This window comes from Podarcis bocagei (genome assembly GCF_964188305.1).
Source record: "Podarcis bocagei genome assembly, chromosome: 7".
NCBI classification, from domain to species: Eukaryota; Metazoa; Chordata; class Lepidosauria; order Squamata; family Lacertidae; genus Podarcis; species Podarcis bocagei.
The window spans coordinates 4,297,728-4,310,057 of record NC_138132.1 but is presented as its reverse complement, the minus strand read 5'-3'; the positions used below and the strand labels follow the sequence as shown (position 1 = coordinate 4,310,057).

General features: G+C 51.0%; 2 protein-coding genes across 6 annotated transcripts in view; one reads left to right on the top strand and one right to left on the bottom strand.

Moving 5' to 3' along the window:
* PPP1R13L (protein phosphatase 1 regulatory subunit 13 like) overlaps positions 1-12,330 on the bottom strand; it is a 228,261-nt gene that overhangs the window by 9,625 nt on the left and 206,306 nt on the right. The gene's annotated exons all lie outside the window — the stretch shown is intronic.
* Positions 1-12,330, top strand: part of MARK4 (microtubule affinity regulating kinase 4) — a 77,402-nt gene that overhangs the window by 56,749 nt on the left and 8,323 nt on the right. For 3 of the 5 annotated variants that reach the window (XM_081200278.1, XM_081200281.1, XM_081200282.1), the window contains exons 10-15: positions 809-908; positions 3,281-3,390; positions 4,250-4,412; positions 6,842-7,059; positions 8,077-8,180; positions 10,538-10,807. In XM_081200278.1, the coding sequence (XP_081056404.1) occupies positions 809-908; positions 3,281-3,390; positions 4,250-4,412; positions 6,842-7,059; positions 8,077-8,180; positions 10,538-10,807 (965 nt within the window). The remainder of the gene's footprint in view (positions 1-808; positions 909-3,280; positions 3,391-4,249; positions 4,413-6,841; positions 7,060-8,076; positions 8,181-10,537; positions 10,808-12,330) is intronic. The other 2 variants (XM_081200279.1, XM_081200280.1) reach the window with 2 other exon arrangements.

The following is a 12,330-nucleotide window of genomic DNA, read 5'->3' as shown; positions in this document are numbered from 1 at the left end:
GGAGGGTCTTCTTCGCTGAGGGGGTCCCTTCTGGATAAAGATGATCTCAGAGCCTCTGCTTTCCTGGATCCAGGTGGTGTTGTTTTTTAAAGGAAGCTGCCTTACCCCGCGTCAGGGTGTTGATCCATCTAGTGCAATACTGTCTTCACTGACCGGCAGTTTTTAAGCAGAGAGCCTCTTCCAGCCTTACCTGGATTTGAACCCAACGCCCTTTCTGCTTGCAAAGCAGATGCTCTGAGCTGCGGCCCTGTTGTTGTTCATTTTTATTTTTTTAAAGGTAGTTTGTGCCTGGTGCTATTTTGTGACAACCAAGGGTGCCCTTGAGCAGGTGCAGAGTGCCTCTCCCTCGCGGCTGAGCTTGCAGGAATTTGAACCGCGGCTCCCAAAGCGCAAGCGATACACGGGGTGACCTAGCAGAATGCTAAGATGCATGTTGGGTGCAAACAATTTTGAGGTGCAAACGATTTCGTAAACCTGCTAGCACTGGTCCAACTGAATGAACTACTTCAACTGAATAGTTTTAATTGGGCTTTGAATAAGTGCGCAAGTAATTGTGGCTGTTCTGGATTTTATGGGGCTGTTGCCTTCCTTGGTGTGCCATTCAAAGGGCTATTCCGAAAAAATTCTTTTTTTATATATAGGTTAGGGTAGAGCCCACTGGGAGTGAGTACGTGGAACCCCCAAAAAAGTTAGGGAGCCACTGGGGTGAGAGAGAGGAAGGAGTTTCCAGGCATGGACAGAGGGTGTGTGTGTGTCTAGGCCTCCCCTTCTCACCCCTCCATTTCACGAACGCTCTTCTTCTCCGCAGCAAATCATGAAGGACAAGTGGATCAATATTGGCTACGAGGGGGACGAACTAAAACCCTATAGAGAGCCGGAAGAGGACTTTGCAGACGCCAAGCGCATCGGTAAGGGCGTGTGGTGTGTTTTCGCTGGGTATGAAACAGCAGGTGCTGCCACACTCAAAGACGGAGCGCTTCCAAATGTGGACCCTGCCACAGGGTCGGTTCTGTTAAGCTGTGGGTGAACATATCAGACGACACAGCGATTCTTCAAACAGCTCTTGTTTATTCACAGGCCAGAACTGAACTGAACTGAAGGGTTCAGTCCAGCCTGCTTATATAGAGCTCCACTACAACGCAACAGTAACCACTTTCTGTAACTATCCAATCACTGAACGTCACTTTCGATCCCTTATTTGCATATGTGGACCTGAGTGAAAACTATCTGCAGTATCCCCCTGCTGGCCCAGGGTGAGAACTTCAGCACATAACAGGTTCCACACTTTGAAGCAGTTGGGGGACAGGGGGCGGGCGGGTGTGCAGGACTCTTGGGTCCTGAATGGGGCAACTGTGTCCCTGAAGGACCAGGTGCGCAGCCTGGAAGTCATTTTGGACTCACAGCTGTCCATGGAGGCGCAGGTCCATTCTGTGTCCAGGGCAGCTCCATCTGGTACGCAAGATGAGACCCTGCCTGCCCACAGACTGTCTCACTAGAGTGGTGCATGCTGTGGTTTTCTCGCGCTTGGACTACTGCAATGCGCTCTACGTGGGGCTACCTTTGAAGGTGACCCGGAAACCACAACTAATCCGGAATGCGGCAGCTAGACTGGTGACTGGAAATGGTTGCCGAGACCACTGGTCCTGAAAGACCTACATTGGCTCCCAGTACGTTTCCGAGCACAATTCAAAGTGTTGGTGCTGACCTTTGAAGCCCTAAACGGCCTCAGCCCAGTATACCTGAAGGAGCGTCTCCACCCCCATCGTTTTGCCCGGACACTGAGGTCCAGCTCCGAGGGCCTTCTGGTGGTTCCCTCACTGCGGGAAGCGAAGTTACAGGGAAGCAGGCAGAGGGCCTTCTCAGTAGTGGCACCCGCCCTGTGGAAAACCCTCCCATCAGATGTCAAAGAGATAAACAACTACCTGACGTTTAGAAGACATCTGAAGGCAGCCCTGTTCAGGGAAGTTTTTAATGTGTGACATTGTTGGATTTAATTTAATGTGTTAAATTGTTGGAAGCACAACAAAGATTAAATTGTTGGAAGCCGCCCAGAGTGGCTGGGGAAACCCAGCCAGGTGGGCGGGGTATAAGTAATTGATGATGATTATGATGATGATATTGGGTGAGGTGATCTTGCAGGTAAACTGTTCCCAAATTGTTATGGGCTTTATACACCAGTTCCTATCCCAGGTTAATCTTTGTATAGAAGGTAATAAATAGTCCAGGGTAACCAAAGAATTTTGCAATGTGAGGGGAGCCCTCTGCCTTTCAGTTGTGCCTTTCAATCCCTGAGGAGTTTTTGTGCTTCAAGCCTTGTGCCAACCACCCTTTAAGTTTCCTGGATCTGGTTATCGTCAGCCTGGCCGCTAGGTGAAGAGAACTTACTGTACTAGGGACTTAAAGCTGCAAATTTAATATTATCTCCCGTGAAAAAAATTGAGGAGAGCTGGCTCCGGGCATTGGGTGACATTTTGTCTGGGAATTGCTTTTTATTTGGACGGACACTTCCTCCCAGAACTCAGAGGGTCATCAAAACATAGGATTGTAGAGTTGGAAGGGGGCACCCAAAGGTCATCCAGCCCAACCCCCACAATGGAGAAATCCTAACTAAAGCATCCATGACAGAGGGCCATCCAAACTCTACTTAAAAGCCTCCAAGGAAGGAGGATGTGCCAGCTTCTGAGAGAGCCCATTCCACAGCCAAATGGCTCTAACTAACCCTAAGAAAGTCGGGACACGGGTGGCGCTGTGGGTTAAACCACAGAGCCTAGGGCTTGCCGATCAGAAGGTCGGCGGTTCGAATCCCCGTGACAGGGTGAGCTCCCATTGCTCGGTCCCTGCTCCTGCCAACCTAGCAGTTCAAAAGCACGTCAAAGTGCAAGTAGATAAATAGGTACCACTCCGGCAGGAAGGTAAATGGCGTTTCCGTGCGCTGCTCTGGTTCGCCAGAAGCGGCTTAGTCCTGCTGGCCACATGACCCGGAAGCTGTACGCCGGCTCCCTCGGCCAATAAAGCGAGATGAGCGCTGCAACCCCAGAGTCGGCCACGACTGGACCTAACGGTCAGGGTTCCCTTTACCTTTAACCCTAAGAAAAATCCTTCCTAATGTTTAGTCGGACTCTCCTTCCTTGCCATTTGAATCCGTTGGTTCGGAGCCTGCCCTCTGGAGCAGCAGAAACACCTTCTAACTTCCTCCATCTGAGCCACCTTCTCTTGTGTCACGTAAGTTGGTGACTTAGAGCCTAACCTTCTTCGCCGTCTCTTTCCTCTCCCTGCCCAGAAGTGATGGTGGGCATGGGCTACACCCGCGAAGAGATCAAGGAAGCTCTGACCAGCCAGAAGTACAACGAGGTCACGGCCACCTACCTCCTGCTGGGCAGGAAGAACGAGGTGAGGCCCGGGGTTACGGGCGGGGTGGGGGGTGTTTCAGGAATTTATGTCTAGGTTGGGGGGGGTTGCCCCTCCAGCAGATACCATGCGCATGCAGCCCACTACCAAAACCAGCACAATCGCTTTTGTGACTTCTGTGATTTGCCCCCACAAAACACTTCATCACAGTTTCTTCCTATCTATTCAAAGGGCCTTTGCTGCACGATACCAAATGTAAGAATTCACTGATAAATGTATATCTGTACTGGCTCACTGGGAAAACTTCAGAAATTCATATAGACATGTGAGCTCAGCTCCTCAGCAGCCCCTCTGCCTGAGTGATAATTCCTGGCCTCCTGATACCTGAGTGCCAGACAGGTAGCCATTCCAGAAAGAACAAACCCAGATGAAGACCAAAGGGTGTGATGAACTTGGCTGGGAAACAGGGAAATGTAAATATCTCTTTTGTTACACTTGATGGGTGTTTGGTGGAGGGCAAGGGGAACCATGGGGCAGGGTCCAGGATGCTCAGATTACAGCCACCAGACCTCCCCTTTCATGATGTAACTGTGATGTAGTTTGGGGGGTATAACATGGGGATGAGCAGCTAATAAAAGTTTGGGTTCTCTTTTGTTCGGGGCTTCCATCTTGTTCCACCTGGTGGCAGGTGGGAGTCCTGTCGCGACAGTCTTCAATAAAGACCAAGCCTACTGGTTTTCTGGCTGGTGTCCTTGTTTTTTGCCCAAGGGAGCCCTCAGATTTCTCCGTTAATGGTTTTTGCTGCGACTTTTTCCCCTTTCCGTTTTTGGGATAGGTCGTTGTCTCGTTGTGCTGTGCGTAATCTTATAAGCGTCTGCCGTGTCGCCTCCCTGTCTCCCAGCAGGTGGAAGGGAGCGATTCTCGCACGGGCAGCAGCCTCTCGCTGGCCCGGGTGCGGGCGCCCAGCGAGGTTTCCAACGGCACGAGCAAGTCCTCTTCGTCTCACTCCAAGAGCCAGCGGAGCTCCTCCACTTACCACCGGCAGCGGCGGCACAGCGATTTCTGTGAGTGACGTGGGCTCCCTTCCCTCCCTGCGCCCCCCCCCACCACTCCGTCCCAGTCTCGTACCACCACCCAAACTGATCAGTGCAGGGCTGAAACGGCTCCTTGCTCCATTTCCCGTGTGAGTCCCTAGGAGATTGTTCCAGTCCATCGGCGGTTCGTGACACCTTGGTTGCCTGAAAGGAAAAGGGAACCTTCTCCTCCTTCTTCTCCTTCTCCTTCTTCTTCTCCTTCTTATGCTTCTTCTCCTTCTTCTTCTTCTTCTTCCTCTTCTTCTTCCTCCTCTTCTTCTTCTTCATCTTCGGTAATCCTTCATAGCCGAGTAAGATTGTCTTCCATAAACACGGCCTTAACAGTGAGTCTGTAAGTGACTGTGGAGGCCAATTCTGGATCCACACGTCCTTCCACAGTGGGGACATTAGTTTCCGGGCGGGAGTTGATCCCGGTGTGGATTTGCCAAGCGTGCCTTCCTCTTAGCACGTCTCTCCCTTGTGTCCTGAGTTCGAGTGTCTTCAAAGCGCATGACACCTTTGGTCAAGGCTGTTCTCCAACTGGAGCGCTCGCAGGCCAGTGTTTCCCAGTTGTCGGTGTTTATACTACATTTTTGTAGATTTGCCTTGAGATGGTCTTTAAACCTCTTTTGTTGACCACCAGCATTGCGCTTCCTGTTTTTAAGTTGGGAATAGAGTAGTTGCTTTGGAAGACGATAATGAGGCATCTGCAAAACATGACCAGTCCAACGAAGTTGATGTTGAAGAATCATTGCTTCAATACAGTGGTGCCTCGCAAGACGAAAAGAATCCATTCTGTGATTCTCTTCGTCTAGCGGTTTTTTCATCTTGCGAAGCAAGCCCATTGAAGGATTAGCGGATTAGCGCTATTAGCGGCTTTTAGCGGCTTATCTGCTTATCGGATCAGCTGATAAGCGGCTTAGCGGCTTAGAAAAAGGGGGGAGGAGGGGGAAAAAACCAGCAGGAACTCGCAAGACAAGCCCATAGGAAATTCGTTTTGCGAAGCACCTCCAAAACGGAAAACTCTTTCGTCTAGCGGGTTTTCCGTCTTGTGAGGCATTCGTCTTGCGGGGCACCACTGTACCGGTGATCTTTGCTTCTTCCAATATTAGTTCGCCTGTCTTCCCAAGTGATGTGTAAAATTTTTCGGAGGCATTGGAAAATGCTGACAAGGCAATGATGCAGCAAGTGAGAAAAAAGGAACCTAAGAAAAGCCAGGCTGGTGGATCAGGCCAGGGGCCCCCCTAGTCCATCATCAAATACCCCTGAGAACCTAGAATTCTAGATAGACTGCCCCTATTTGTTCACTTTTTTCCTTCAAAATATAGTCTGGCCCCCCACAAGGTCTGAGGGACAGTGGACCGGCCCCCTGCTGAAAAGGTTTGCTGACCCCTGTGGCTCTAGTCCAACCACAGTGGCTCTCGCCTTGCTTTTGTTTTTTTGTTTTTATAATATTTTATTAGGTTTTAACAATAAAAGAGTTTTTTTTTAAAAAATAGGAAAGACAAAAAAGATACAAAGTTATAAAATACAAAAATACAGATATTAAACACAGAAAAAGAAAAGAAAAAAAACACATATAAAAAAGACAAAAAATCCCTCTTTCTTAATTTCTCCTCTTTGGTTAACTTATTTTCCTGACTCCCTCACGTCTCCCATTTTTGTATCCCTTTTAAAAGTTGGTTCAGCAAATTCATGTCCTGTTAGTCTATCTATTATTAATCCAATCTTACATTTTACCTTGTTGCTAAAACCCCTGCAATTCATTTCAATGTCCTCAACATTCAAAAATTTTACAATATTTCTGCAAATACATTTTAAATTTCCTCCAATCTTCTTCCACCGACTCTTCTCCCTGGTCTCGGATTCTGCCAGTCATTTCCGCCATCTCCATATAGTCTATTAGTTGCATCTGCCATTCTTCCAAGGTGGGTAGGTCTTGTGTCTTCCAATGCTTTGCAATAAGAATTCTTGTTGCTGCTGTAGCATACATAAAGAGAGTTCTGTCTTTCTTTAACACTGATTGGCCAACTATGCCCAGGAGGAAGGCCTCTGGTTTCTTCGGGAAAGTATATTTAAATACCTTTTTCAATTAATTCTATATCATTTCCCAGAAAGTCTTGATCCTTGGGCACGTCCACCAAAGGTGAAATAAAGTACCTTCAACTTCTTTACATTTCCAACATTTGTTATCGGGCATGTGGTATATTTTTGCAAGCTTGACTGGAGTCATGTACCACCTGTACATCATTTTCATAATATTCTCTCTGGCTCTCGCCTTGCTTTTGTTTTCCGTGAACTAAAAGCTTCGCAGAGACCTGCGTTCGAATCCTGCTCGGCCGAGGAGCGCTCCTTTGGACCAGCCGCGGGTTCTCTCCTCTCTGTCTCTGACGCCCTCTCTTTCCTCCTGCCCTCCCCAGGCGGTCCATCACCAGTGCCCATGCACCCCAAGCGCAGCCCCACCAGCACGGGGGACGGGGAGCTGAAAGAGGAGCGCATGCCTTCGCGCAAGGCCAGCTGCAGCGTCGTCAGCAGTAGCGGCAGAGGCATCCCGCCCTCCAGCCCCATGGTGAGCAGTGCCAATAACCCCAACAAATCTGAGATCCCCGACCGCCGCAAGGAGAGTGCCGTGAACACGGTGAGCAGCAGCGGGCTCCGGGGTCCTGCGGGCGCCCCATCCCAGTGACCCCCACCCATGGGGAGGAAGGGGTAGGGGCCTGCAGCTCTGGCGTGGCTGGAGCCCCATCCGCTTCTGAGCTGCGTGGCAGAGAAAACGAAACTTTCCTCCCCTAAACACACATTGCTTTTTGTGCCCCAGAAGCCCTTGCGGAAGCTGTGCGTCCTTCTGGGCGCTGGCCTGGCCTGTGAGTTATTCCCAGGCAGCGGGTCGAGGTGGGGGGAGGCATGGCTGGGTCCGAGCGAGAGGCAAAAGCCTCAAACTACCCTGGAACGCGGGTGGCGCTGTGGGTTAAACCACTGAGCCTAGGGCTTGCCGATCAGAAGGTCGGCGGTTCGAATCCCCGCGACGGGGTGAGCTCCCGTTGCTTGGTCCCTGCTCCTGCCAACCTAGAAGTTTGAAAGCATGTCAGAGTGCAAGTAGATAAATAGGTACCACTCCGGCGGGAAGGTAAACAGTGTTCTGGTTCGCCGGAAGCGGCTTAGTCATGCTGGCCACATGACCCAGAAGCTGTACGCCGGCTCCCTCGGCCAGTAAAGCAATATGAGCGCCGCAACCCCAGAGTCATCCACGACTGGACCTCTAATGGTCAGGGGTCCCTTTACCTTTACCTTTACCCTGGGACCAGATTCACAGCACCCTGCAGTAGCCAAGTCCGGCAGGTCTTTTCTGGGAGTCTTGTAATGTGCAGCAACCCCACACAGGCAGCAAGCATGCATTCAGGCTGGAATCTGTCTCAGCAACAGCAAAATCCCTCTTGGACACACAGCCTTGACTTGCACCCCAAATCCCCATTCTGAGACGCCTGGGCATTCGGCTGCCTGCTTCACGGTTTGGAGAGCTCTGAGCTGATCCGGCGAAAAGCCGGTTTGCCGAAACAAGTCCAGCTTCTCAAAAGCTCTGTCTTGGGGGGTTTTTTGCCACCGTTTCTCTCCCGCCTCCGCCTCTTCAGCCTGGGCTCTTCCTCTCTCGTTGCAGAATAACATTCCCTCGAGTATGATGACCCGGAGGAATACCTACGTCTGTACGGATCGGCCCGGCGGAGAACGACACTCCCTGCTCCAGAACGGGAAGGAGAACAGGTATTGCTGTGGTTATTCCCCTAAGGTCCTAGGACAGGCTGCAGCAATCAGAACACGACACTGGGGGAAGGTTTCAAAACAACTTGGAAAGGCAAATGTACACCTACAAATGTACGCCTTAGCTACTCTGTTCGAAATTTGCCAGGTGCATTTTGCACCAGGCTGTCGGCCATTTGCAACCAGGTGAAGATGCCCAGGTGCCGGGATGACAACTAACATCTCCACCCTCTTTAGGTGCAAGCTGGGAGCCCTTGACTATTTTCACATTCAGTGGTGCCTCGCAAGACGAAAAGAATCCGTTCTGTGATTCTCTTCGTCTAGCAGTTTTTTCGTCTTGCGAAGCAAGCCCATTGACGGATTAGCGCTATTAGCGTCTTTTAGCGGCTTATCGTCTTATCGGATCAGCTGATAAGCGGCTTAGTGGCTTAGAAAAAGGGGGGGAAAGGGGAAAAAAACCGCAGGAACTCGCAAGACATTTTCGTCTTGCGAAGCAAGCCCATAGGAGATTTGTTTTGCGAAGCACCTCCAAAACGGAAAACTCTTTCGTCTAGCGAGTTTTCCGTCTTGCGAGGCATTCGTCTTGCGGGGCACCACTGTACTAGCCACACATCATGTAGAATTTTATCGACACAGTCGGAAGGAATTTCAGAAACCAAAACGGCTGTAATGAAAAATACGACTTTCCAGTCCTCTGGCTCAAAAATGGCAACTAGGCATTCTGTTTCGGCGGCTGTAACCCTGGTTTCGGAAACCATCTGGCTTCTATATCTAAATTTCTAACACTGCTTAGCTGTGATTTCTGCATTGCAGGGGGTTTGGACTAGATGCCTTCCAATTCTGTAATTCCATTGCTATGCAAAAATCTCGACATCTTTCCGCAGGGCCTGCAAGACAGAGCTGTTCCGCCTGGCCTTTGGTTTGGACTCAGTCTGACCCTTATGTTTCCCTCCCCTTACGGTTTTGACTTTTAAAATAAGGCTGCATTTTAAATTGCATTTTAACCTGTATTTTAAATAGTTTTTCTTTTTTTTCTTTTATTCTTATAATGTTTTTACTGAAATTTTATTGCTGTTAGCCGCCCTAACCCCGGCTCCGGCTGGGGAGGGCGGGGTATAATTTATTATTATTATTATTATTATTATTATTATTATTATTATTATTATTATTATTATTATTTTATAGGGAGATTAGCCTCTCTTGGTTTCCCTGCTCTTCCCGAGTTCTTCTGGCCTGGGAGCTGGGCTCTGGCCTCCCCCTGCTCACCTCTCCATCCCTGTCCCTTCCCACAGACTTCAGCTTGCCGCTGGATGCCTGCCCAGTTTCCACTGGTCTCGTTCTGGCTCAATGCTGCCCTGGCCCCAGGGAGTCTCCAGGCCCTGGTCGGTCACCCGTGTGACTGGCTGTGGGAGAATCCAAAACAGTCTCCAGAGACTGGGGCGGGGGGGAGAGAAGCCCTGTCTCTTTCAGCTCCTAGGAGGGTCCATTTGGGCGGCCTCCTCCTCCTCCTCAGCTCAGAGTATGGACCAGAGGAACTCTGAAAACAGACCTTGTGGAAGAGCAGAAGGACATTTCTATGTCTCTTTGGGGAGGGCAGGCTGTAGGGGGTCATCTTATCGCTTTCCATTCCTGTTGTTGTTTAGTCGTTTAGTGGTGTCCGACTCTTTGTGACCCCCTGGACCAGAGCACGCCAGGCACTCCTGTCTTCCACTGCCTCCCGCAGTTTGGTCAAACTCATGTTGGTCGCTTCTATAACACTGTCCCACCATCTCGTCCTCTGCCGTCCCCTTCTCCTTGTGCCCTCCAATCTTCCCAACATCAGGGTCTTTTCCAGGGAGTCTTCTCTTCTCCTGAGGTGGCCAAAGTCTTGGAGCCTCAGCTTCAGGATCTGTCCTTCCAGTGAGCACTCAGGGCTGATTTCCTTCAGAATGGAGAGGTTTGATCTTCTTGCAGTCCATGGGACTCTCAAGAGTCTCCTCCAGCACCAGAATTCAAAAGCATCCATTCTTTGGCGATCAGCCTTCTTTATGGTCCAGCTCTCACTTCCATACATCACTACTGGGAAAATCATAGCTTTTACTATACGGACCTTTGTTGGCAGGGTGATGTCTCTAATTTGTTTGTTTGTAGTTAGGATGGGACTGAAGGACTGTGATGGGGTGGTTTGTAATATTCGGTGCTGTTAATTACGGACAGCAGGCAATCGTTTCTTTAGAAATATTCTATCATTTCTGTCCAAAGGAAACCCCCAAAATGATGGGTGATGCTGACTTCTGCCTCATATCTCTCTCTCTCTCTCTCTCTCTCTCTCTCTCTCTCTCTCTCTCTGTCGTTCCCCCCCCCCCCGCCGCCCCATACAGCTCTGCCACCAGTCGTGTGCCCCCTGCCTCCCCCTCCAGCCACAGCATCGCCACCTCATCCACCTCCTCGGACCGCACCCGGCTGTCTCGCGGCACCAACATCCGCAGCACCTTCCACGGGGGCCAGGTGCGGGACCGGCGTGGGACCGGCGTTCAGAACGGGCCCCCCACCTCGCCCACGCTCTCCCACGAAGCCACCCCTCTGCCTCAGAGCCGCAGCCGCGCCACCTCCAACCTCTTCAGCAAGCTCACGTCGAAACTCACGCGGAGGTGAGTAGCCGGCCGCAACAAAGCCGGCAGGCGGGCGGGCGACGAGGGTAATGAAATCGAGAACGCTGGCTGGGTGGTTGCCGCTCCCCGACTCCTCTTCCTCCCGCCCCCCTGCCCCCCCAGTTTGATTTACTGCAATGCAGGGTGGATTTGATTTAAATCAAATTGATTTAAGTTACGATTTAAATCACTAGTCAGTAAGACTTGGTTTAAATCACTGGTCAGTAAGACTTGGTTTAATTCACTGGTAAGATAGACTTGGTTTAAATCACTAGTCAGTAAGACTTAAAACGGTATACATGCATATATCTAAAAGCAAACAGGTACCGTATTTTTCGCCCTATAGGACGCACTTTTTCCCCTCCAAAAATGAAGGGGAAATGTGTGTGCGTCCTATGGGGCGAATGCAGGCTTTCGCTGAAGCCTGGAGAGCCCCACTGCCAGACCCACAAGCTCGGGGGACAGTGGGGAGGTGCAGCGCGCCTTTCCTGCTGTCCCCCGACTTGGTTGGAAGGCTGGGGGGGGGGAAGAAGCCTGCTCCTCCCCGTCGCAAGCCCCGCAAACTCAGGAGACAGCGGGAGGCGCAGCGCGCCTTTCCCGCTGTCCCCCAACTTGGTTTGAAGGCTGGCGGGGGGCTTCCCCCTCCTCCAGCCCCGCAAGCTCCCAGAGCCATGCCAAAGCTTCACGCAGCTGTGGCATCACTCTGGGTCCTGTTCTGGGGGCCCCGCGCCTGGGGGAGGGGGAAATAATTTTTTCCCCTTTATTTCCCCCCCCCCAAAAAATCTAGGTGCGTCCTATGGGCCGGTGTGTCCTATAGGGCGAAAAATACAGTAATTACAATGATCAAAGCAGTAAAAAGGGCACGGCGCCAGCCCTTTCATTAAAAGCAGTCAGTTCCCCAAAAGCCAGTTGGGAAAAGAAAGGCTTCACCTGGAGGACAGCAAGGAGGGGGCCAGCCTGGCTTCTCTTGGCAGGGAGTTCCAAAGTTGCCTGGAAGCAGCCACCACCGAGAAGGCCCTGCAAAGGTTTTGGGGGAAGGGGTCGTTTCCGATCAGTGCAGACCCTGCAAAACCTGAAATCCCGCAACGTCTCTTGGCACAGATGTTCTGGTGTGTGTGTTTGCTTCCTTGAAGGTTTTTGAGCAGAGGTTGGAAGGCCATCTGTCAGGGATGCTTTAGCTGATATTCCAAGAAAAAGGCACGCCAAGAACTCAGGCCAATGTAAGTTTCAATAGTGGGAGTGGTCCCTTCTCGCCAGTGGCGTAGCGTGGGGGGTGCAGGGGGGGCGGGCCGCACCGGGCGCAACATCTGGGGGTTAGGGTTAGGGGGCGCAAATCCACGGGTTAGGGGGCGCAATTCCACGGGTTAGGGGGTGCAAATCCACGGGTTAGGGGGCGCAAATTACTTGCCTTGCCCCGGGTGCTGACAACCCATGCTACGCCACTGCTTCTCGCAAATCAATAGTCAATAGTAAAAAACTAATCCATTCAAAAGTATGTATTCTGGCAAGGATTACAAACTCAA